This window comes from Myxine glutinosa, chromosome 10, assembly GCF_964187855.1.
Source record: "Myxine glutinosa chromosome 10, kmMyxGlut1.1, whole genome shotgun sequence".
NCBI lineage: Eukaryota > Metazoa > Chordata > Myxini > Myxiniformes > Myxinidae > Myxine > Myxine glutinosa.
Window position 1 is genome coordinate 119558703 of NC_136270.1, and position 27644 is coordinate 119586346.

At 45.6% G+C, this 27644-nt stretch overlaps 1 protein-coding gene across 1 annotated transcript in view; it reads right to left on the reverse strand.

The window, feature by feature from the left end:
- DHX30 (DExH-box helicase 30) overlaps positions 1-27644 on the reverse strand; it is a 177319-nt gene that overhangs the window by 84481 nt on the left and 65194 nt on the right. Inside the window, exons 7-12 of the mRNA XM_068126198.2 lie at positions 23030-23176; positions 15675-15827; positions 12503-12943; positions 10220-10573; positions 100-175; positions 1-12 (exon numbers count right to left, since the gene is read on the reverse strand). The exon at positions 1-12 is cut by the window's left edge and continues 84 nt beyond it. Of these exons, the coding sequence (XP_067982299.1) occupies positions 1-12; positions 100-175; positions 10220-10573; positions 12503-12943; positions 15675-15827; positions 23030-23176 (1183 nt within the window). The remainder of the gene's footprint in view (positions 13-99; positions 176-10219; positions 10574-12502; positions 12944-15674; positions 15828-23029; positions 23177-27644) is intronic.

Genomic DNA, 27644 nt, shown 5'->3' on the forward strand with positions numbered 1-27644 from the left:
ATAAGATGCCACCTGTCTCACAGGGCAGGATTGATTAGCATATGCTGGACACTGCATGAGCAACACTGTTGAAGAGGAAGGTGTTATCGGTCATAATACCTGGCTCGCCATTACGGTCGACTGCAATCACCACATCAGAGATGAAGTCCAGGTTTGGTGATGGGTCATCTGTCTCCTGCAGAGCAAGAAAAGGATTTGTAGACTAGAAGGAAACTTAAATTACGTGTGATACAATAACATGAGATAAAACAAGAGAGTTCATAGAATACCTTAGCCCACATGGTCTTGAGAAAAAATGGACACGAGTGGCAAATTTGATTGGTTGTGATGGCACAAAATGCCGTAAAATGTTTTTAAAAAACAAGAACATGTCCCACATGACTATGCCTCCGCATAGTCCCACAACGTGTAGATGCCATCACTCTGCATATGTATGGGTTGGGGATCACTTTTGTGAAGTTTCATGTTGATCAGATAAGGTTCGTTTTTCTATCCAAGATGGCTGCCAAACCACGTAACCTATGACATCATAATTTTCAAACTATATGCAACAGTGCTGTTGGATGATATTTGTAAAATTTCGCATCGATCACGTTGGTGTCTGTCCGTCCGTCCTTCCGTCCGCCCAAAATGTGTTGGCGCTCGTGTCTCAAGGAGTATGCATTGAAACTTGGAATATACATCGGCCAATAATAGGTATAGTATCAATAATAATCTAGCCAATCAAGAATCTAGGCTTTCGAAACAAGTTCCACCTACATGCTATCGTTTTTGCTTTAAAATTAAATATCTATAAATATATATACATAAATAAAAAAAAACACCGTTTAGAGGCCATTTTTCCCCGCAAAGCGGGGGTTGGCCTTTTCGGGGACCGTGGTTGTTGTTGTTTTTTGGTTCCCTTTTTGAAGCAATGTTTTACGACCGGATGCCCTTCCTGCCGCCAACCCTGTTTGTCACCTTTTTACGATAAACAGGGAATTACCAGTGTACTGGTACTCAATTTGCCGACCTCGGAAGGATGACAGGCTGAGTCAACCCCCCTGGCGTTAATTCAGCGATCGACCGGGATTCGAACCCAGGATCCTTGGATCCTAAGCTGGAACCCTAGCCGCTAGCCCAACACCAGGGATCACCAAATATATATACATAAATAAATATACAAAAATAGATACACTGTATAACTCTTCAAAATATTATTACAGAAATCTAGCATCCCTTCCCAAATCTAACCCAATGGCTTATTGGATAAAGCATCAGACTCCCAGGCTGGGGATTGTGGGTTAAAATCCCATCTGGGTTGAATGTTTTCTTCCCCTTACTTTTTCAAGTCTTTTATATCATCTTGAATAAAGTCTTGTACGATGAACAAATGCATTTTGTAATGATATATATATATATATAGTTGTGATAAATATATATATATCACAACCCTGTATGTTGGCAGACATGTGAGGCTGGTCCCACCCTTCAATGAGAAGGAGGTAGCCAAGTTTTTTTCCACACTTTGAGAAAGTGGCTTGACAGTTAAACTGGCCTGAGGAGTACTGGTCCATACTAGTGCAAAGTGTTCTGGTGGGTAAAGCTCGAGATTTATTCGGCTTTACCGATTGACCAGTGTACAGATTATGAGGTATTGAAGAAACACATTCTCAAAGCCTATGAATTGGTCCCGGAAGCTTACCGGCAGAAATTCCGGAATGCCAGGAGGGGGGAGAGTGAGACCCACGTGGAGTTTGCCAGATTGAAAGAAACCATGTTTGATAGGTGGTACGATTCAAAAGGAGTTGGGAAAGACTTCGAACTATTGCGACAATTGATCCTGGTGGAGGAGTTCCAACAGTGTGTCCACGAGGACATTAAAATACACCTGGAGGAAAGGAAAGTACCAAAATTGTATAAGGCAGCGACCATGGCAGATGACTATGCCTTAACCCACAGGATGGGGTTCCACAACCCTAACTTCTCGCCTAGACTTAGCCAGGGGAGCTATGGTACGGCAGGGGCGGAGAACGAAAATTCCTGGGGGCGGCCTCGAGAGGAGGACCACTCTGATATCACAACTTCTAGAGGTCAGAAGTCAACGGTTTCAAGGCAGACGTATCCTCCGTGGACCTCGAGGCAGACCACGAGGTTCTCCTCCGGGCCTACTTGCGCTTTTTGCCATAAACCTGGACACTTGATGTCCCACTGTCATGCTTTGGGAAAGGAAAATCAGGAGCTGAGTCCGACTAGTACAACTCCGAATGCGATGGCAAGCATGAGAAATCGCCCGCAGAGTTACCAACCATTTATTTATGAGGGGTTTGTCTCACTGGAGGGAGACTCGACTAACCCAAGACCTGTTAGGGTATTGAGGGACACAGGAGCAAATCAATCCTTAATGCTTGAAGGCATTTTGCCATTGTTGGAGAGTACAGCAACTGGGGATAGTGTTCGGTTACAGGGGATCGGTGGCTGGGTTAGCGCTCCCCTTCATGTCATCAATCTAGAGTCTGATTTGGTGTCAGGACCAGTCACTGTGGGGTTGCAAGCCAATCTTCCTGTAGAGGGAGTATCAGTTGTGGTTGGGAATGATTTGGCCGGGGGTCGAGTTTCGAGTAACCTGATGGTTGTGAAAAAGTCCGATATGGGAAATAACACCACACCAGTCAGGGATGGAGGCAAAGTTGGCAAGCTCTTTGTAGGTGGACTGAACTTCAAAACAAAGGAAGATGTTCTGGAGTCTACCTTCAGCCAATATGGACCGCTTTTGGAAGTGCTGCTGATAAAAGACAGGGAGAGACAGAAGTCCAGAGGGTTTGGCTTTGTCACGTTTGAAAACTCAAAGGATGCCAGAAATGCAGAAAAGGATCTGAATAACAAGGAGTTGGAGGGTTGGACCATAACAGTAGGGAAGGCATTTCGTAGGCGTCGAAGGGGCTACAGAAGAGGACAACTTGGCGGTAGTTTTGGTGGTGGCCGCAGCCGATATTGCTATGGAGGCTCCCAGAGTTACGGCAGCTCCCGAAGGAATGACTATCGGGGTAGCGACCGAGAAGGAGACCGTTATTCACGGGACTACAGTGACAAGTGGTCCAACCATAAATATTAGGGAAGTTGGAAAGAGTTGAAGCACTGAATGCTGCGGAGCAGCCGAGCCAACATTCCGACACGGATTAACCGTGAACGCCACCGTTCCTAAAGGCGTCCATGTAAGGAATACTCAGCTCGGCCTCCCGGGAAAAAGTGCTATCAATGGGTTTGGGTGGTTTGTTTACAAAGGTTGGCCTGCAAAGAAAGTTTTCGCTGGGGTCAAACTTTCTTTCCTGAAGGGGGGAAGTGTTACGGGTTCGGCACTCATTCCTAGTGTTGTTATTATTTTTGTGGGTCCAAGTATTGGGATTGTTGTTGTTTAAAGGAAATCCGGATCGAGACCGGAAGAGGTGGAGCGAAGAAAAGGAGGTGGGAGGAGATCGGAAAAGGAAGGTGGTGGTGGAGGCTCCGGGCCGAGCGTTCGACTTACTGGGCGAGGGAACTTTGCGTCCTTGAAGGGAAGTTCGGTCGATAAGAAATATCGCCGGAGTGCGTGGAGCTTGTGTCGTCCGGTATTCTTATTGAGGTGCCGGAGGATCCAGGCCTTGAGAATCCGGGTTGGAGCGAAAGCCGTCCGCCATCTGGGCCACGCGAGCACCCGGCCGCGAACAGACGTTCGTCGTGTCGGCTGGGCATTATCCCCTGGTGGATGGCCGGGAACGGCTGTGCCAGAACGGGACACGTGAGAATTATACTGAGGCTCGCGGGTTGAACCGCAACGTGTACGTCGGAGCGCTCCTTCGTGAGGTTCCTCGCCACCGCTGTGCTGCTGGGGGTTGAGCACGTGACCTTGGGGTCGTCTAGCACGTCTACGCCTCACTTGACCACCGGGCCTTGACTCCCCGATCGTGGGAGGGAGCGCATCTTTGTGAGGTTCCTCGCCACCGCTGTGCTACTGGGGGCTGAGCACGTGACCTCGGGATCGTCTCGCGCGTCCACGCCTCAATTGATCACCGGGCCTCGACTCCCCGATCGCGGGAATGCACAGAGACATTGGGACTTCGCCTTGGAGGGGAGCAGAGACATTGGGGGAGGTGCCATGAATGGGGTTAAGGGGGCTTGACAAGGACATTAATATTCTCGTAAGATTTGAAAGTAGGGGTGATTGCCCCATTGCTGTATGGCTCCTTGTGTGTGATTCATAATATAGTATGGTTTGCTTATAACTTGGTGTGGTTGCATCATTGGTTCGGCTGTTTCATTTGCTGGTTCCATTGAGGGACGTTATTTGCTGGGTTTCCACCAGGGATAAACCATCTTTCTGCCGGGGACCCTCACAGGGTTCGGAGGTCCACCGAGACCAGAGGTAAGGGGAGGGGGGGACTCCGTAACAATAAAACATATATATATATTGTTACAGACGTGGCTTGGATGTTATTCACCGAGCGGTTTTGGGATGACCACGTCTGCACAAGATTATACTCGATATTATACCCGAACGTTGACTAGTCGCGCGATGCTAGGTCAATGACGGAACAGACACACGGCTGGGATTAAAATGACGACACCAGGGATACGGTTCTCAAGACCTCCGGAGGAGATTATATTCGTTACGGAAGGTCAGATTACAGGGACGAGAGGGACAGCAAAGGAAGATAGGCACTTAGACACAACCTTATTTTAACCCCAACAGACGACAGGTAAACGGGACAAGGCTGACTCACACGGGGGTTGATGGCAGGAAAGCGGTTGTCGATGGCTCCAGGTGCACCTGGGCTCAGGGCAGGATCGACCCGGTCCGGTCCAGAGATGCGGAAGGTTGCACAGCGCTCGAGGTGGCGTCTTTTCATCTCAAGCTGGGGGCGCATCTCACGTCACATCCGGCGCGGGGCCGCGTATATCCGGCGGGGAGTGACACGCCCTCGGCTCGTTAGCTCCGCCTCGTGGAATCGGCACGTTGCTTCTCATTGGGTGCGTGCGGGGGGGTTACCGGCTCCGCCCTTGACGAGGAGCTGACAAGGAGCCCCTTTGTGGTAACCCCGTGGAGCGCATGGTCTGGAGCGCGTTGTCTGGAGCGCATTGTCGATGGCGGCTAACCGAGCCGGTGGGAGGACGCACACTCCCCCCCGCGCAGCGCCGTGCCCCTCTGTTGTTGTAGACGGGGAAGAAGATGGGAGGAGGTATGGGAAAGGTCCTAAACTCACTACTGGTGCCATATAATCACATTCTGGTGCAACGAAGAGTCATAATTAATGGAAACGAGGCCTTAACTGACATAGACTAAGAATAACTAGCAAGATGTCCGAAAGTGGTCTACGTGTGGTGCGGTGGACCTGGGCACGACATTTAATGGGGGAAAAAGGGGAAGGTCGGCTCTACTGATTGTTGTTTACAGACAATGGGACTAGGGAATGGGGGATTGGGGATAGTTGGGGAGTATTGGGGAAAATAGGGGAATATTTACAAGCGGATATGGAGGCCAAATTCCATATTCGCAACAATATATATATATATATATATATATATATATGATAACATGCAGTCCATATATAAATTGCAGGATAACATGCAGTCCATATATAAATTCCATATTTTCCATATAAAAAAAAAAAATTCCATATTAAATGCCAAGTCTGTGTGTGTATATGTGTATATGTATGTGTGTATATGACTTGGGTTTACTTTCTTAACTCAATATATCAATCTGGTGAGTTTCTTTTACACTTTGGTGATTTATTTGTGAAAAGAACCATGTCACTGATTGTCTGTCGCAGCAAGAAGTCAACAACAGGATTATATCACAGGTGGCGTGGCAAAATGTACAGACAGGTGCATTTGATGATTGGCTTCACAACCCAATACAAGGGTTGTTGCATTCTGTGTTAGTGGAAAACAATTGCTGCACGTCTCCAAAAGTTATTGCCGCTTCTTCTGGAGATGGTCCGTCAACTCAACAATGCTGTTTGTCATGGAGTGGTGGCTATACGAAATTACGGCATGAAACAGCGTGCTATTGCTCGGCAGTATGGCTACACTCAAGGTCAGGTGTCAAAGATCCTGAAACGAAATGCTCAGAGGGGTGTCCCTACTCCAATACCAAGGCCAGGACGTCCCCACAGAACCACAAGGAGGGATGATCGCCAGCTGCACCGGTTTGTCCGCAATGGCCGTACCAAGTCAGCTAATCGGATTAGGGCTGAGTGGCAGCAACTGACAAATGTGCCTGTATCCAGAAGGCTAGTCAACCAACGACTGGTTCAAGCAGACTATCGTGCCAGGCGAACCCTGAGAAAGCCACGTCTGATCAGACAACACCGCCAGCGCCGATTGCAGTGGGCCAGAGAGCACCGTCAATGGCAGCCAGGACACTGGAATCACGTGATCTTCAGTGACGAGTCTAGATTTATGGTCCATCGTCAAGATGGCCGCGTCCGAGTGCGCAGACAAGTGCATGAAGCCTACAACAAAGATTGTATCGTGCCAAGAGTCCAAGCTGGAGGTGGTGGGGTGACCGTTTGGGCTGCTTTTCATGCAGGGGGCAAAACTGACCTGGTTGTTCTGAATGGAAACCTGAACCATTTCAAGTACAGGGTCATTCTGGAAGAAACATTGCTTCCATTTGCTCGTGCAGCCTTTCGAGGAAACTTTGTCTTCCAAGATGACAATGCACGGCCTCATCATGCTCACATGATCCAACACTTTCTTGCTGACCGTGGTGTAGAGCATATGGAGTGGCCTGCCATGTCCCCGGATATGAATCCGAGAGATAACTTGTGGGCAGAATTAACGCGTCAAATCGACCACTTCGACCAGCAGCCAACCTCTGTGCGTGAATTGCAGCAGGCTATTGTCACTGCATGGCAAGCGATTCCTGTCCAAACCTTGGCAAATCTCGTGAACAGCATGCCTCAACATGTACGTGCTCTCCTGAATGCTCGTGGGGGTTACACGAAGTACTGAACTGTAATGTTACTGTCCGTAATCCCAGTCGTAATTTAACTTTTGTTTAAATTTTTTTTGGCTAATGTGCAAAATAAAGAGATACTTCTGGAAAACGCACAGAAGTTTAACACAGTACTGTCCGTGAATTGAGTTCGATATCAGTTTACATCACTTTCAAGGATCAATTTATTTGTTTCGAAATGTCAAATGTGGTTTTTGTTTCTTTTAAAGGTCACATTAACAAAATATAGAATAATTTCAACATAATTCCAATGAACTTTTGGTTCTAAGACATCTTGAAAAGTAAGTTCACCCCCACAAAAAAAATATTCCATATTAAATGACAAGTCTAGTTGCGGATCTCCCAACGTCGGCCTTCCCCTTATGAAGGGGGGATTAATCCCCTTGTCCTTTTACTGGCCGACGTGATCCCGGGGCTATCACGTTCCTTCCGGTCAGCGCTGAATAGGGTGGTTGGTCGACTGGTTCTATTACCTAAGTACCAGCGCCTTCCGGGAAGCAAGGAAATAACCCCACCCGAACCACGGCGTTAGTGGACACGCCGAGCGAAGCGAGCCGCAATTCGGGCCTTTAACAGGTACTAAACCCGATTGGAGCGGTTCTTAATCGTGCCACGCTTACCCAATTGAGGAAATGACTAAAACGGTCGGACCAAGAGGAAAAGGAATAACACAAGAATTTATTAACAATTTGTACACTAAGAAGAGGAAGAAAAAGAAAGAATGTACAGGGAAGAGGAAGAAGCAGATACACAGGGCAGCCTTATACAGTCTTATACTTATCCCTGGACACGGGCCCGTTCACACTCAGACTCACTCACATGGGGTTGTAGATGGTCGGGTTGAGGGTCCACCGATGGTGTCCACAGCTCGTCCGGTCCCCGACTCATACCGTGCAGGCGATGGAAGACGGCAGGCAGCTCTCCGCATGGCGTAGGCGCGAGGCGGACGATTATATATCGGGGGATCGGTAAGCGGTTATGTTGGCTCACGGCCGCGTATGTGATAGGAATGCTGGCGCTTGATATTCGCTCACCGCAAGCCCAAGCTAAATTCCCAACCAGCGATCTCCAACAAGCCCTTCTTCACCGGGCACCTTTCTCCAATAGTCCTTCTCAACGCTGCAGTCCTCTGCAATGTGTGCCGCACGCCAGTCCTTCGCCAGTCCCTTTGTAATGAGCGCTGCTGCGTAAGTCCTTCTCCGCGTAAGTCCTTCTCATGCGAGCGAGCTGGGTCAGTCCTCTCCAAGGGCTTTGCGTGCACGGTTATATATCGCCGCTTTAGCCAGCCCTCTCGAACCTCTAGCCACACCCTGCCAGGCGATGTCGCCTCAGCCCTGATTGGCTGGTGGGGTCTTACCAGCTCCGCCCTTGATGGCTGCCTGACGTGGCCACACCTCCACCCTTGCGCTCCACCCCATTTTCGGGCCTTACCTCGTGGCTTTTGGGCTGGTTCGAGCGAAAGCCCAAGGGCAGCGAACGCTACCGGCCCAACACGTGACAAACTGCGAGGGGAAATGGGGTGCAGACAGGATAGGCGCAATGGAGTCGGTTGGAGGGAGGCTGCAAAATGGACGGGGCCTACTCTTATTTGTTTTACACAATGCAGATGCAACTATTGGAAATGGCCTTATCCTAAACACATACTATGAAATAACTAACGTTCTCAGGTGACCTACGTGTTGCCTGTGGCCTAACTATGGGGTGCAACCTTTAACCTTTAATGATGTTACCTGTGTGGGTTCTCAAAACCACAACAATATATACTACTTTTCCAGAGCATTACTTCACAAAATTTTGTGAAGTAATGCTCGAGAAAAGTTCATAAGAAGGGGTGCCCCTACATCTGGCAAATAAAATACATCTACTTCTTCATGCAGGTGTATGAATCAAATTCACGCCCCTTTATATGAACTTTTCCAGAGCATTACTTGGTTCCCCCTCAGTACACAAGGGTAGCCCAGCATGCACATTAAATTTTTTGAATGCCCCTTATTTTGTATTCTTTGGCAATTAACACAAGTTATGCAATGTCCATTCTTTTCTATACTTTGTCAGATGGCACATACCCTTATATAAAGGGGCCTTTTCTATGCCTCTAGCATTTTACCCAAAAATAACTAAAGTAATGTGTTAGATAAGGTGGTGTAAAAGACGCTGCGTCAACGGTAGTAAACTTCTGAAAAGACAAAAAAAATTCTTCCACCTTTGAAATCTTAATTTTATTCAAATTGAATTATATACTTGAACATAAATCACCTACTTGGCACTTTCAAAAACCTTCTGTTTAACAGTGTTTTTAACATTTTTTATGCCTCCGCCGACAAAGTCGCCTGAGGCATTATGTTTTCGGGTTGTGCGTCCGTCCGTATGGGCTAAACCTCGTTTTTCTCAGCAACCATATGTCCGATTGAGACAAAACTTTCAGGGTAGGAGTGACACCCATGCAGAATGTTTTTATGATAATTGTGATGTCATAGGTCACGTGGTATGGCAGCCATCTTGGATTAAAAGCAAATAATTAAAAATTTCTCGGAAACCGCTAAATGGAAAAATTTGAAACTTGGCACATTGTCAAGTACTCCCAATGGGGAACAAAAGCATGATGATGACATCATAGGTAAAGTGGTATACAGGCCAAAAATGCTTTCATCAAATGCCTTATCCTAAAAATCTGAAATTGCATGCACATGATCTATGACCCATTTGTATTGAAATATTAAATTTATGACATCATAGGTCACGTGGTTTGGCAGCCATATTGGATTGAAGGAAAGTATTAAATAATTATATCTCCAAACCATTCACCCTTTGAGTGGTTTCAGAGATATTTTACAAATATAATCCAACAGCACTGTTGCAATTAACATTGGGAGACGTATGAAAGATGTAACATTTTTTGGAGTTGATCCCCACCCCCACCCCCCAACCCCCCATCACTCCCCAGAGAGCGAGGACAGGGTCACAGGGGTCAAAAGAAGAATTTTTCATGAAGACCTGTGAAAATTCTCCTGTGAAAAGAAGTCACAGGGAATTTCTTTTAAACTCAAAACTTGATATTTGGTCGTTCCTGATAGATTTTTTTTTACCATCTTTGAACTTTGCTTGAGGTAGGAAGTGTGGGGATAGACTTCGTTTTAGTTTTCTTTTGCTATAGTACCCACTCCTAAACAAAGGACACGCAATACTTATGATTTTAAGCAGCATTAAGGAGAGGGTGATTAAATGCACACGCACACATACCGGCAACTCCTTGTGGCCCATCATGCGACACACCTCCGGCAGGTAATATGTTTTAATGGGAAACACCTTTCCAGGTACTTTTACCACAGGTGCTCCGCCAAAATAATTCGAAAGACGAGTGGTATCGAGTGCGGCACTCGCAAGGATAACATGCAGTCCAAGGTTCGCATGAAGGGCAGGCCGCAGAAGGGCCAATAAGAAGTCCGTGTCAATGGAACGCTCATGAACCTCATCCACAATGACGTGAGAAACCCCACAAAGCGTCGGGTTCCCCTGAAGTTTGCGCAGCAGCACTCCCACAGTGCAGAAGAGCAGTGCCCCTCCAGGCTTTGGTGGCAAGGAATCCAAGCGTACCTGCAACAGTAGAAGTATACTTTCAGACAGCACCACTTTCGATTGAGCTTTTTCTTGAACACCAACAGGCTTAACCAAAAGACCGGTTTTGTGCAGAACAGAATGCCCTCTATTTCTATGATCAAATTGAAAAATAAATCATATAAAACGGACGTGTCAAGGAAATCGTATCAAAATTCAGAAATTCTCTGGATGTAATGTTATACATGCATGAACCTTATAGAATTGAAACTGGCTTGGCCAATTTCGACCAAATTTTGCATGTACGTGCTCGAGGTACCAAGGGATGAGTCGTAGGCACAAAATAAATCAACCCCTTCCTCCCAGATAATTTGGGGAGACGAATTGCAATTTTCACCTGTACACATGATATGACAGTACAAGTGGTTTAACCAAACGCCAAATTTTGCTCCCAGAGGGAACAGGTATTATGTGTCTCCAGATATGTTGAGGGCAATCCCACTGTGGCAACTGAAGCCATAATTCTATCGATTTCAGATAAAACTCACAATTACGATAACAAAGTGGTTACATGGCAGTGTGTTCATAAACACGTCTTTGAATAATCACTTAAACTGACAATTGTATTTTGGGGAAACAAGTAATTGTTTTCACTCTCTGCCAAGGATCCCACCTTCATTCAGGACAATGACGTTAGTATAGTTATCAATTTCCTCACAATAACAAGCCACTGGAGGAGGGGGCAGGAAGGGGGGGATGGGGGTCTGGGGGGTCAACAATGGGCATTTAACATGATTTTGGTGTCCAACCTACTCGTGGACTGTACTGATTGATAAGCAGGATGCAAAAACAGCTGAAACCTGTTCTGGAGACAGCACACGGCTCACACCTGACAGCTAGTTTCTTTAACCATTCGCATTATGCCGCAGTAAATTCGACATTCTCTACCATGGTCTTCTCTCTGGTGACGAATCATTATGGCGAGTATAAGTAGGTGAAGGTACAATTATATAATGGGGTTCTTTCCAAGAAAATTTTTTTTAAAATAAGAAAATTTAGTTAAACAGAAGATGTACCACACAGTTGCCAAACATCTCTCGATGCACCTGGCTTTAAGGCATTACGTCGAGATCATAAGACAAATATCGAGATAAATGTAGCTTTACATTTTTAAGGACAATGGCCCAGTTGAGCTTGGCTGACTCAACGGTTCCGACAGGTATGGTAGCAGAGATGATCGTGATCTGACAGAGCTGTGGATTCACCTGACCTCTATGGTCGGTTTGACCAAGACTTGCCAGATTCGTACCGGGTAAAAAGGAACACCATGTTATTCGTAAGAACAATTTTCACTCAGTCGGTCCATACATTTACCTACAACTTTGTACACGCATACTTACCGGCTTTATAAGGTACAGAGAGAGGCCAAACTCATCTGAATGTCAGCCAATCATCATCGCAGCCTATCCCTCTTTGCATCTCTTTTCCCCTTCTCTACAATCCTTTGTTATTCTTCATTTATTTTATGACTGTGCCATTCTTTGTAGAATCAACAGGAATCTAACTTTTCACAAGGATTGATCTTGCATGATGCCAAAGACAGATGAATTGCCGACAACGTTTCATAACTAATCAGCAAACAACAAATCGCTTGTGAATATGATACAAGCTGTGCACGACGAAGTTGATGCAGATTATTGTTCAAGCCGATTTCACATCGGTCTAAAACCTGCAACAGCTGATAAAAATATTAATTATAAAGAAAATGGTTCAAAACAATATTTAAACAAATTAAAGCCAGACTTGACACATGGCAAACAACTCCCCATGTACACCACTCCTCACTGTCTGTCAGAACAGGTCAAGACATTATTATTTAAGTTTTACGGCTGAAGAATAAACCTCAAAAGTTCCAAAAGAGGTAAAAAAAAAAATGCACACGTTTTGCAAAGAGAGAAGAGTTCAGACCTGGTAGCCGATATTATAACGTAGTGCGGAACCCAGCTCATGCTGCACACGTTGGCACACAGCGATGGCGCTCAGCCTTCGTGGCTGCGTCACGACAACGTTGCAGTCGACGCCGCGGCCCGCTAGCGCCGCCCGCTCCAGGATGAACTGTGGGATGCGTGTCGTTTTGCCACACCCTGTATCTCCTGAGATGATGACGACACGGTGATGATCCAAAGCCATAAGGATCTCGTCCTTGTACTTGTTGATGGGTAGCTTAGAGACAGGCGGTCGCATACCCGGAGACCAAAGACGGTTCAGCTTCAGGTTCATGCTACTTTCCAACTCTGCGTCTAATGGGGTGTAGTCTTTCCCGGTGAATACATCTTGCTTGCGAAATCCCTCCAAATCAAAGTCCTCCTCATCCATCAGATCCTGCTGTTCTTCCTCAGAATATTCATTCTGCAGAAAGTTCATACAAATAAACACACAAACTAAAAACAATGTGTAATCTTCATCCTGAAAAGATAATGGTTCAAAAGTGGTGGACTCTTCACCCTGCAAAAGTGACAACTTCACTCTAACACATGTCCTGAATACAAGTGGTTCAAAAGTCATTTTACAATGTGGATACACATGATGCTAAGGCTTAAAACTCCCCTACACATCATTATATTATTATTATTATCATTTTCATTATCATTATTATTATTATTATTTATATTGTTTGCAGATCTAAAACGAAGTACAAAATAAACTCCAACATGTACACAAAGCAAATAAAAGAGCACAAAAAAGGAAGAGTAAATTGTTACGTATTACCTCCCCAAACCCCGGTTACCTCAAACTCGGTCAAACCTCAGAGTTTCGAGAGGGAACGCGGCAGAAAGATTTGTTATTTTGAGTGTTCTAATAAGCCATGGAAAAACCACACCAATGCAATTGTAGAACAGAACAAGTAATTGTATTAAGAACTCTCACATACACAATAATAACACAATGAAATTAAAGATACAATGAAAATATCACTTGCATCAAATGAACAATACATATGATGGAACAATCATTCCCCAATTCTCTCAAAGCAATATACTCACGATACGCCAAACGTGAGTGGAATGTAACATTCCCCAAAGTCCGTGCACTAATCTCCACGCTGGTTGAAGCCGTGAAGAACGACGAGAACAGGCAGGTATCGGCACGGCGGCAAACGAGCGAAATAATCAACAACAAAGGCGGAAGTGCTGCTTCTGCTGTCTCAACAATGGATGGAGGTCCTCAATGCCAAACAGGAAATTAGAGCTGTCTCCCTCGACATATCACGTGCCTTCGACACGGTCTGGCACCCCGCTCTGCTCACCAAACTCTCCTCCTTTGGTATCCATGGAAATCTCCACGCATGGCTGGCGGACTTCCTCTCTAGTCGTCGTCAACGTGTGGCCCTGAATGGGTTTCTCTCATCTCCTCTTCCTGTTCAGGCTGGAGTTCCCCAAGGCAGTGTTCTGGGCCCCGTGCTTTTTCTGGTCTTCATCAATGATCTCTCTGACTCTCTCGAAAAGCCTCTCTATCTCTTTGCTGATGACTCCACTCTCTGCCGCTCCATTCCTCTTCCCTCAGATCGGCAGTCTGCTGCCTCCTCACTCTCTGAAGACCTGGACAAAATCACAGACTGGTCAAACAAGTGGAACATGTCTTTCAATCCTGACAAATCTCACACTCTTACTATGTCTCTCCGAAAAGATCGACTGGACAACCCTCCCATCTACTTTCTCAACAATCCTCTCCAAGAAGTTCTGTCGCTCAAGATTTTGGGTCTCACTATCTGCCATGATCTTTCTTGGGAAAACCACATTTCCAAGCTGGCCTCCAAAGCCAGTCGCCGACTGGGCATCCTCCGTCGTGCGAAGTCCTTCCTCGGCACACCTGAGCTCCTCACCACATACAAGGCTTTCATCCGCAGCTCAATGGAATACTGTTCTCCCCTATGGGCCGGTGCTCCTGCCTCACACCTAGCTCGGCTTCACGCTGTTGAAACCAAAACTTTCAGAATTATTGGAATCTCCCGCGATGAAGCTATCTCTGAGGGCCTTTCACTCACTCACCGCAGGCAGGTAGGTGGTCTTTCTGTCTTCTACCGACTCCTCTCCGGCCTTGCACCCCCAGCTCTCTCTGTGCTCTGTCCCGCAAATATTCCTACAGGTCGCACAAGATCTGCCAGCAACCCTCTGATGGTTAAACTGCCGAAATCTCGGCTCTCTGCTCACCTTCACTCTTTCATTCCTCTTTTCTCCCGCCTCTGGAACAAACTCCCTCACTCCCTTCAATCCCTTCAATCCCACTCCTCCCTCCAGGTCTTTAAAACAGCTGTTCACCACCATCTCTTATCTTCCCCCATCCAAAACCTTGATCTTTTCTACCCCCGCTAATTCACCCCAGATCCACCTTGTTTGAAATTCCAACTTCTTTCCTGGAAGTCCTGGCAGTGTCCATATGTTTTATACCTCTCCCACCGCCCCCTTCCCATGCCCCCCCCCCCCAAAGCCCTCGCCCTCTCTCAGATATCTCGATGTCTCCATGTCTCTCGGTCCCTGCTCTCAAATGTTGTGTTTGTGTCCTTCCCCCTCTCTCCCCATCTTGTCTACCGCTCCCGATGTTATATGTTTTATGTGTCGGTTTGTCTTTCTGTGTGATTAATGTTCGCTCTTTCACGAGCCTCGATCTTGTATACAAAAAAAAAAAAAAAAAAAAAAAAAAAGAAAAAGAAAAAAAGTGACGGATCCGTAACAAAATGTAAAAGGGGCTGGCAGATGGCCAAGAGGTACACACACACGCCTCAAAGCTGTCTAGACTGGGTTCGAATCCTGACCCAGCTATAAATAGTCATCCCCGCATTTCACAGGCAGGGTAATTCCTCAATGTGCCGTGCCTCGGATTGACGTTGAACTGGGCGTCCCGTCCGCCGGCATTCGCTGGGAGACGTTAAAAATCCCACGGTGTCTTTCGAGGAGTAGGAGAGTTATCGCCGGCACCATTAACAAGTTACAAATTCCTACCCTAACTACTGCTGGGAAGGCAATGGCAAACCACTCAATGTAATCCTTGCCAATAAACTTATTCGGCAGCACTGTTGCTCTGTAACAGAGTATGGTACGTTGGAGAAATGCAAAATAAATGAGGGTGGAAGTGACCTCACCTGAACCAAGTAGTCCTGCAACTGAGATGCCAGCGTAGGTGGCAGGGAGACTGGCGTGGGAAGAGCATTGCGTTCCTGAGACTTCTTCACCTCTTCCTGGTAATAGGTCACCTGAGGTAATGGCTGACCTTGCGAGCTCACCAAGCCTTGTTCCTAAGGGTGTTAACACGTTATGAAAATGCTCAATAGGCCAAACTAAGAGTATAATATTCATAACAACTTTTCCATTATTAGCTCACCTGGAACATAGTTCCCGGGAGCTTATGGGATGGTGCGTCGTCAGTCCATCAGTCCGCAAACACTTGCAATTTTTTTTTCTCCGAAACTGCTGATGGGATTGTGACCAAACTTGGCGAAAATTATATTTGGTATGTTGCAACTCAACTTTGTTCAAGGCATTAAAAAAGAAAAGAAAAAAATGATCGGGGTCTAAGGGGGTCCACCGGGTTCAAAGTGAATACAGGTTTGACCCCCCCACCCCCAAAGTAGGTATTTTTCCTATATACAGTATATATATAGTAGCTATTTTATGCATAATTTTACCACATAAAATCGATTGGTTATTTATAATCCTGTTTATTTATGCAATGGGGTTACTACTCCCCCGGTGGTGTTTATAATAGAGGACATGGATTTGGCCCCACATTGGAGGAAGACCCTCTCGTGTTCAGGCTGTTGGTGCTCCTATGGTTGGCAGCGAGTGCCCTGGAAGCATTGACGGAAAGAGACTGGCAATCATATGTGTGGGAAAATTGCATGCTCAGTCAGGGTCTCCCAGATAGCTCAGATGGTAGAGCACTGCTATGGTTTTCCAGAAGACCTGGGTTCGATTCCTGGTCTGGGTGTGTAATTTTCCCACATATATTTTGTTATTTATTATCCTGTTCATTTATAAAATAGGTATTTGCTTTCTTCTCTGAAACTACACACACAATTTGGATGAAACTTGACCACAACCTTCATCACCCGTAATGTACCAAAGTTTGTTCACAGCATTAGAAAAATCGGTGTGTAAGCGGGGGAGAGGGGATAGGGGCGGGTTTGGTATTTTTGGTACCTCCCAAAATAGGTATTTTGTTTTTTTTGTTTAAAGTCTTATCATCAAGTTAGTATGATTGTACAGGCTGCCCTGTCTCCAAGCAACCATTTAAATTGGTTTAAAATACCGTGATACTGTTTAAAATACATTGAGTCATTGTAGTATACTGCTTTATTCTCCCAGATGAGCACCCATGTGTATTGACCCTAATTTTAGCCAAACTGGACTTTAGTTCGGTGAGCTTATGCAATCGTGCAGTGTCCGTAGGTAAGTCAGTCAGTTAGTGAGTCCGTAAACACTTCAGTAATTATTGCTTGAACCAAACACACAATGTTGATGAAACTTCACCACAAGCTCATATCTGATGGCTAACGAAGGTGTATTGACTGCATCAAAATCTGCGCTCATTAAAGGGGTCTACTGCACAATTTGCTAATTATATGACGTTTTCCCCATCCAATGAACCCTTAAGACACTTGTGTCCTCTTCTTAAGCAAATAAAAATTGTCAATTACAAAGGAAACCAAAATAAAAACAAGTACAGTTACATTCAAAGTACACCGCCCCCACACCAAATAAATAAATATCCTCCAGTGCGGCATTGCCCGGGCGCCTGTGCCGTGCAACTCAGAGACTGTATTGGGAGGGAGAAGTGGACAATAATTGATTGATTAATTGCATAATTAAAATCAATAATCATAAAATAATTTAATAAGTCATTAATCAACAACAACAACAACAACAACAACAACAACAACAACATGCATTTTAAAAGGCCATTTTCCCTGCCAGAGCTGGGGCTAGCCTTGCGGTCCCCATGACAATCTTCTCCATTTTGCCCTATTTTCTGCATCTCTCCTTGTTAACCCCCTTGCCCGCATTTCTTCTTCCACCATCTTTAGCCAAGTCTTTCTCGGTCTTCCCCGTCTTCTACTTCCTTCTACATTCATTTCCATCACTCTTCTCAACCAGTCACTTTCATCCTTCCTCAACACATGACCAAACCATCTCAACCTGTTCCTCTTCACAGCATCAATCACAGGCTCTATTCCCATCATCTTTCGCAATTCATCATTTGTCTTCCCCTCTCTCAACGATACTCCGCACATCCGTCGAACCATTCGCATTTCCACCCTTTCCAACCTTCGTTGCTGCTCTACGTTCATTACCCATGTCTCGCTCCCATAAATCATAACACTTCTCACACATGCAGCATACACCTTTCCCTTCAGCTTCAACGACACTCCCCTCATCATCAGCACGCCACTCAATTCCCGAAACTTCTTCCATGCACATCTCACTCGAGCAACCGTTGCCGAGTCTGATCCACCTTCTCCATTCAGCATGTCTCCGAGGTAGCAAAATGTTTTCACACCTTCCAGCTTCACGCCGTCTCCAAGATCCAACTCAACATTTCCTCCATCTGCAGCTGCCTCTGTGCAAACCTTACATTTGAATGTAGCTGACACACTGGTTAATGACCCTCTCAGACCACTACATTTTTGATGAACCCACTCAGCGCACATTGTACACTGAATGGAGTTCACTCCGACACCATTCCTACACACAGCACAGGGCCACTTCCCAGTTCTTTCCACCTCACCACATGCTTTACCACTTGCCATCACCTTTGTCTTTCCGAGATTCACCTTCAGACCTTTTGTCTCCATACATTCCTTCCACGTGTTCATCTTTTCCTTCAGTCCATCCATACTTTCCGCAATCAACACCAGATCATCTGCATACAACAACTCCCATGGTAAACCCTCCTTTATGTTCTGAGCCAGCACCTCCATCACAGCTACAAATAGTAGTGGACTTAGTACCGACCCCTGATGCACTCCCACCTTCACCTCAAACTCACCACTGTCCCCGTCCTTCGTCCTTACAGCTGTGCGCGCTCTTTTGTACATTGCCATCACTACTCTGATCAACCATTCCTCCACTCCTAACTTCCTCAATGCCCATGTCAATACTTTGCGTGGAACCCGATCGAATGCTTTCTCCAGATCAACAAACCCAAGAAACAACTTCTTCCTCTTCTCCATGTACTTCTCCTGCAACTGCCTCACAATGAAAAGCGCGTCTGTCGTTCCTCTTCCTGGCATGAATCCAAACTGCATTTCGTCGATCTTCACTTTCTTCCTTATCCTCCTCTCCAACACCCTTTCCAATACCTTCATTCCATGCTCCAATAACTTTATCGCTCGGTACGAGCCACACTCCAGAGGGTCACCTTTCCCCTTGTATAGAGGGACGAAGGTACTCAGTTTCCAATCCACTGGAATGCGGCCTTCTTTCACCACCAGATTACAGATCTCTGTCATTCTCTTCACACCCCAACTTCCTCCTGCCTTCAACATATCTCCCACAACTCCCGTCGGCCCTCCCGCTTTTCTACCTTCATTGCTTTTATCACTTCCTCAACTTCCTTCTCAGTTATCTTCTCTGCCGGTCCTAAAACTGGGTTACTCTCTATGTTGCCATCCCATTCATTCTCTGTATTCAACAGCATTTCCATATATCTTTTCCATCTTCCTTTAATTCCATCTGGGTCGACAACGATTTGTCCCACTTCATCCTTCAAGCAACTCACCCCCATCACATCACACCCCTCTTTCGCTATCTGCTTTGCAATCCTGAAAACTGCTTTCTGACCCTCTTCCGAATCCAAGCGTTCTCCGAACATTTTCCTACATGCCTCCTGCGCCTTTGCTACCTCTTTCTTTGCAGCCTTCCTGGCTGCCTTATAACTTTCATGCTCTGCTGTTTCTGCTCCCGTACCCTTCGCCTTCTGCCACTCCTTGAACTTCTTCCTCTTCTCGTCAATCCTCTTTACAACTTCATCATCCCACCACCATGTTTCCGAGTGCCTCGGTGGTCCTTTTATCCATCCACATACCTCACCAACGGCTCCCAACAGACTAGCTTTCATTGACATCCAACCACTTTCAAGCTCAACCACATCATCCTCGACCCTACTCAGCCTCTCTTTTAATGCCTCCCTTACTGTCACCTCTTTCAACCTCCACACCTTCATTCTCGGTTGGTACTTCACCCGCCGAGCTCTCCTCGCACCTTTCACCCTTACGTCGCAGACAACCAAGTGGTGCTGTGAAACAGCCTCCTCCCCCGGGATCACCTTTGTGTCCCGGAGGTGCCCCCTATCTCGCCTACGCACCATCAGGTAGTCAACGGTTGTCGTCGACCCACCTGACGTGTATGTAACAAGCTTATTATCCTCTTTCTGGAACCGAGTATTACAAATCAACAAATCAGCTCCATCAGCAAACTCCAAAATCCTTTCACCTTCTCCATTTCTCACATCATATCCGTAACCCCCATGAACTCCGTCAAAACCATCCATACTCCTTCCCACATGTCCATTTAGGTCTCCTCCTACCACAACAACTTCCTCATCTTTCACGTTTTCCATCAGCTTCTCTATCGCACACCAGAATTTGTCCTTCTCCTCATCGCTTCGACCAACCTGCGGAGCATATCCCGAGATGACGTTCACCAAGAGCTTTCCAATCATCATTTTCACCATCATCAACCTATCACTCACTCTAGTCACACTCACCACACTGTCTACAAACTCCTCAGAAAACAGGACACCAACACCATTCACACCCTCCAGGCACCCTTGCCACACAAACTTGTATTTCTGTCCCTGCCTACCCTTCACCATTCTCACACCACTTCCCTTCCATCTCGTCTCTTGCACACAACATATGTCCACTCTTCTTGTGACCAATACTTCCACCACTTCTCCTGATCTCCCTGTCATTGTCCCTACATTCCATGTCCCAAACCTCAGAAACCGATCTCCACTTCGGGCTGTACCCTGCCCACATGTAGTTGTAATTGTCATGGTTATGGTTATCTTTTTGAGGCAATGTTTTTATGGCCGGATGCCCTTCCTGACGCCAACCCTCTTAGTCGCCTCTTACGACACGCAGGGATACGGCGTACCTATTCTTATCCAGGGTACACACTGGGAAATAAGTAAATAAGTCATTAATCGATAAAAAATAAAAAATAAATCGATTAATTGATTAATCAATAAATAAATAAAATATCTCTTACAGCCACATCACTTGGCCACTGATGTGCCCAAATATTAGCTTCCTAGCTCAAAAGGTGCCTGAGATATTGCCCAGATGAGAAAGAAAATAAATGATTAACAACAACAACAACAACAGGCATTTTAAGGCCATTTTCCCTGCAAGAGCGGGGGTTAGCCTTGCAGGCCCCATGACAATCTTCTCCATTTTACCCTATTTTCTGCATCTCCCCTTGTTAACCCCCTTGCCCGCATTTCTTCTTCCACCACCTTTAGCCAAGTCTTTCTCGGTCTTCCCCGTCCTCGACTTCCTTCTACATTCATTTCCATCACTCTTCTAAACCAGTCACTTTCATCCTTCCTCAACACATGACCAAACCATCTCAACCTGTTCCTCTTCACAGCATCCATCACAGGCTCTATTCCCATCATCTTTCGCAATTCATCATTGGTCTTCCTCTCTCTCAACGATACTCCGCACATCCTCCGAACCATTCACATTCACAATGATGAATAATGAAAATATATAAATAATAATCATAAAATAATGAAAAAAAAAAATTCAATTGGCTAATAGAATACCTAAACCACCAACATTTCATCTGAGTCTCCAACATAAAAAAAAAAAAATTAAGTCATTAATCGAATAATTAAATAATAACCTTCTCCAACAGAACATCCTCCATTAATCAATGACACTCTTTCAGATTTATCTCGCCGAACTGTTGACAGTTGTTCCCTGCACCCGGACTCGGTGGCGTAATGGTAAGAACATCGGCTCTGAGTCTTGTTGTTGGCAACCATTGTTCAGGCTTGATGGGCCCAATGGCCTAGCCCTTTGCACCTTTGAGCAGGCCCCTCTTTTAGACGGCAGCTTGGCAGTTGGCCCATTGTGCATGCTTGCGGAAACAATCTTTGCAAGGTTGCAGTTTAATATCCTTGCCAAGAAGATCCAAAGCTTTGGTGAAAATACTTCTATACATTATTTATACACCATAAACTGACAATGACCCTCTACATTTTGGGTGAAAATTTGGCAACCTGTGACCTCCAGAGTAAGGTTGTACATTTAGTGATAAAACAGAAAAGGCAAAGAGCTACACACTGTTATCACATATTTTCCATCTCTAAGGACCATGGCCTTGCTCCCTCTGATTGATACCGATGACGAAAATTTGGGGGTATGGCTCAAGCACCCTCAATTGGCTAAACTTGCAAAATCCTGACTTTCTGCACATCTCCACTCTTTTGTTCCTTATTTGTCACACTTGCGGAACCACCTTCAAATCACACCCTCCAAGGCTTCAAAGCAAGTGGTGTATCACCCACCATCTCATCTTACCCACCAGTCCTTCCCATATTTTCTACCCCCATTACCCTACCTAACCAAAACCAACCCAACAAAACCCTCCGAATAGTAGATTACGGTGTTTGCTCCCTTCTCATCTCCTTTTCATGGTTTTCCTTACTTATCATGTCCAACTGTCCCAATGTCAAATATTTGCCTTTTTACTCTCCATCACATCACTCTTCCATGAGCATCGATGACATTGAAAACTAGAAAATATAATTTGACATTAATGCATTGATGGATACACCAACGCTTGCGTTAAATGTCAACCCACTGTTACGTTTTATCTCAATTAAATGTCACATGAAAATAAAAGGGCAAAGGGCACTTGAGATAGAGTGAGTGCAAGAGAGAAAAGAGATAAGATGTTTCTATCTCAGGATATGATCTGCCAAATGATTTTCAAAGGGGACATGACCTTTGACCTGTTGAACCCAAAATTGAATTAGTCCATATTTGTATCACTGTCCATAATTTTGCCAAGTTTGGTTGAAATCCCTTCTTGTCATTCACAAGTTATTGCAGTAACAAGGACTTTCAATCAAAGGTCACATGACCAGAGACATTCACCTTTTTTTTTAACCTAAAATAAATAAAGGTCATCTGTGTCACAGAACATAATTATGCGAGGTTTGGTCAAAATCCCTGCAGTGGTTCACAAGTTGTCATGATAACGAAGATCTGCTACGCACGCACGGATGGACAACCTGAAAACATGCCTCCGGGCCTTCAGCCGGAGTCATAAAAAAAATGTCGGTCATATGCTCCAAGCTGATGATCCTTGAACCTCTCCAAAGGGTGGGTCCACAACAATCATGGTGTTTGAAGGTCATCCAATCAGGTAGAGAGATTTAGTGAGTGAGAGAGTGGAGAATTAAAATAAAATAAAAAACAGCTACCTGTAACCACATGCAGGCAAGTGCCGTGACCTGACGCTTGGCATGTTCTTTACGAGAGGACTGTGCAACAAATTTCTTTGGACTGGGCCAGGAGAGCTTGAGACGGCAGGTAAATGGTTGATGCAGGTTCAAGCGATACTGTATATACTGCACACGACCAAAAAAAGAAAAGGCAGGTGATCACCGAAGCAAACGCTTACCATAAACGCCTCAATAACATGGTTCCATTTCTTGCCAGAAGTAATCCACATATGGAACAATTCAGTTTGCAAAAAAAGGTAGAATTTTTCATCGCCTTCCCGAAACAATCCTCTTGGCACCCTCACACAAAAAAAAGAAAAAAAAAAAGAAAAAAAAAAGTATCTACTGCATTAAAAAAAAAACTAAAACTAGAATGGCACTCGGTAGAGAGCAGTTTCCGTTCTGTATCCCACCGATAGGTCATGTCTGGATCCGGAACTGAAGCAAAATCGAATCGGCTGGTTTTTGACATCTACCCAACTCATCCACCAAGGTTTGTCATAAGTCAGCCAAAACGTTTTGAAATATCATGCTATAATTATGTAGTTTTTGGTCCCATCACTCAATGGTGAAGGATCACGTTAAAAAAAAAATTTTTTTTTTTAATTCTCGTATCCGGATCTTCACCAAAATCGCATCAATTTCTCCTTGTCTCACACCAAATCTGTCCACCAAGTTTTGTCCTAATCTGTCCTCAACTTATTGAAATATCCTGTTCACAGACAGACAAACAAACAAACAAAGACAGACAGACAGACAGAGACAGAGACAGAGACAGACAGAGGTGAAAACATAAGCTCCATCCACCTTTGGTGGTGGAGGTAACAACCACAATTGCATGATCATAGCATCAGCAAGGTAATGAAATCCTCATCACAGTTGACATCGAATCATTTCTTTTCTCCAAAGACCTCATCTCAGATCATCAATTTGGCTTCAGACCAGATCACTATCTTGGACATGCTCCTCCTACTCTTCCAACAAAGAGGCCCTCAATGGCAGACATGAGATCAGGGGCATCTCTCTGGACATATCTCGAGCTTTAGATAGTCTGGAATCAAGCCTTGCTCTCCAAACTGTCTTTATCTCTTTGCTGATGACTCCACTCTCTGCCGTCACACCCATCATCCTCCAGACAGAAAGGCAGTGAGCGGCCTCTTCTCTCTTTTCAAACCTTGACAAAATCCCAAGCTGTTCGGGCTGCAATATGTCATGGCAGAGGATACAGTCATCAGCAAAGAGATAGAGGATTCTCCAGAGTCAGAGCTAACAGCCTCCCTGTCCCGTACTTTCTCAACAACCCTCTTTCAAGAAGTTCAGTCACTCAAACTCTTGGGTCTCACTATCAGCCACGATCTTTCTTGCTCAAACCACATTTCAAGGTTGGCCTCCAAAGCCATTAGCTGACTGGTTATGCTCCGTCGTACAAAGTCCTTCCTTGGCACACCTGAACGCATATCCACCTACAAGGCCTTAATCTGCACCTACATTGAATGCTGCTCTCCCCTCTAGGCTGGCGCCCCTGCCTCACACCCTGCTCAACTCGACTCCGTGGAAACCAAGACCTACAATATCATTGGAATCTCTCACAATTAAGCCGAGTATATTGCCTATCGCTTCGTCATCATCGACTAGTCGGTGGTCACTCTGTCTACTTCCGCCTCCCTTATGTACCCTTTACCCTCCACTCTCTCTTTGCTTTAAACTCCCCCTCGCCCTCCTAAACACTCCAAGTACCTGTGCATGGCGCATGCTGTCCACCAGCAACCCCCTTCTCGTGTAACTCACAAAATCCAGTCACCTCCACCCCTCATTCTTCCACACATCCCTCATTTGTCCAAGTCTCCCTCCATTTTGTCCCTCAACCATGCCTTTGCCGTTTCATCCCCCTCTCAATCTATTACGTACTGATCTATTCAATGTTAATTGGTCCTACACGAGCCTAGACTTTGTATAAAATAAAAACAACTAGAACAGCACTCTGTAGAGCGCATACCGCTGCCAGGCTGAACAGTTTACGTTTTGTATTGCACTGATCGGCCGGATATGCATCCGGACCTAAACCAAAATCTAATCAATTCATCCATGTCACACCCCCAACCTGCCCACAAGGTTTCATCCGAATCCGTCCCTAACTCTTTGATACATCCTGCTCACACAGAGAGGCAAACAGACAGACGTGAAAACATAACCTCCGTCCACTTTCGGTGGTGGAGGTAACAAAATAAAATAAATTCTGGCATGGATCTATTTACATCTACAGTCACGTGAAAAAGTAAGTACACCCCATGTAAAGTTTTGACTTTTTCAACATATTTCAACATACACCTATTTCATCTTCATTTCAACAATATTGATAGATACAACAACAACAACAACAACATGCATTTTAAGGCCATTTTTCCCTGCTAGAGCGGGGGTTAGCCTTGCGGTCCCCATTACAATCTTCTCCATTTTGCCCTATTTTCTGCATCTCTCCTTGTTAACCCCCTTGCCCGCATTTCTTCTTCCACCATCTTTAGCCTAGTCTTTCTCGGTCTTCCCCGTCCTCTACTTCCTTCTACATTAATTTCCATCACTCTTCTCAACCAGTCACTTTCATCCTTCCTCAACACATGACCAAACCATCTCAACCTGTTCCTCTTCACAGCATCAATCACAGGCAATATTCCCATCATCTTTTGCAATTCATCATTTGTCTTCCTCTCTCTCAACGATACTCCACACATCCATCGAACCATTCGCATTTCCACCCTTTCCAGCCTTCGTTGCTGCTCTACGTTCATTACCCATGTCTCGCTCCCATAAATCATAACACTTCTCACACATGCAGCATACACCTTTCCCTTCAGCTTCAGCGACACTCTCCTCCTCATCTGCACGCCACTCAGTTCCCGAAACTTCTTCCATGCACATCTCACTCGAGCAATCGTTGCCGAGTCTGATCCACCTTCTCCATTCAGCACGTCTCCGAGGTAGCAAAATGTTTTCACACCTTCCAGCTTCACGTCGTCTCCATGATCCAACTCAACATTTCCTCCATCTGCAGCTCCCTCTGTGCACACCTTACATTTGAATGTAGCTGCCACACTGGTAAATGACCCTCTCAGACCACTACATTTTTGATGAACCCAATCAGCGCACATTGTACATTGAATGGAGTTCACTCCAACACCCTTCCTGCACACAGCACACAGCCACTTCCCAGTTCTTTCCACCTCACCACATGCTTTACCACTTGCCATCACCTTCGTCTTTCCGATAGTCACCTTCAGACCTTTTGTCTCCATACATTCCTTCCACTTGTTCATCTTTTCCTTCAGTCCATCCATACTTTCCGCAATCAACACCAGATCATCTGCATACAACAACTCCCACGGGAAACCCTCCTTTACGTTCTGAGCCAGCACCTCCATCACAGCTACAAATAGTAGTGGACTTAGTACCGACCCCTGATGCACTCCCACCTTCACCTCAAACTCACCACTGTTCCCGTCCTTCGTCCTTACAGCTGTGCGCGCTCTTTTGTACATTGCCATCACTACTCTGATCAACCATTCCTCCACTCCTAACTTCCTCAATGCCCATGTCAATACTTTGCGTGGAACCCTATCGAATGCTTTCTCCAGATCAACAAACCCAAGAAACAACTTCTTCCTCCTCTTCTCCATGCACTTCTCCTGCAACTGCCTCACTATGAAAAGCGCATCTGTCGTTCCTCTTCCTGGCATAAATCCAAACAGCATTTCGTCGATATTCACTTTCTTCCTTATCCTCCTCTCCAACACCCTTTCCAATACCTTCATTCCATGCTCCAATAACTTTATCGCTCGGTACGAGCCACACTCCAGAGGGTCACCTTTCCCCTTGTATAGAGGGACGAGGGTACTCAGTTCCCAATCCACTGGAATACGGCCTTCTTTCACCACCAGATTACAGATCTCTGTCATTCTCTTCACACCCCAACTTCCTGCTGCCTTCAACATATCTCCCACAACTCCCGTCGGCCCTCCCGCTTTTCCACTCTTCATTGCTTTTATCGCTTCATCAACTTCCTTCTCAGTTATCTTCTCTGCCGGTCCTAAAACTGGGTTACTCTCTATGTTGCCATCCCATTCATTCTCTGTATTCAACAGCATTTCCATATATCTTTTCCATCTTCCTTTAATTCCATCTGGGTCGACAACGATTTGTCCCACTTCATCCTTCAAGCAACTCACCCCCATCACATCACACCTCTCTTTCGCTATCTGCTTTGCAATCCTGAATACTGCTTTCTGACCCTCTTCCGAATCCAAGCGTTCTCCGAACATTTTCCTACATGTCTCCTGCGCCTTTGCTACCTCTTTCTTTGCAGCCTTCCTGGCTGCCTTATAACTTTCATGCTCTGCTGTTTCTGCTCCCGTACCCTTCGCCTTCTGCCACTCCTTGAACTTCTTCCTCTTCTCGTCAATCCTCTTTCCAACTTCATCATCCCACCACCATGTTTCCGAGTGCCTCGGTGGTCCTTTTGTCCATCCACATACCTCACCAACGGCTCCCAAAAGACTAGCTTTCATTGACATCCAACGACTTTCAAGCTCAACCACATCAT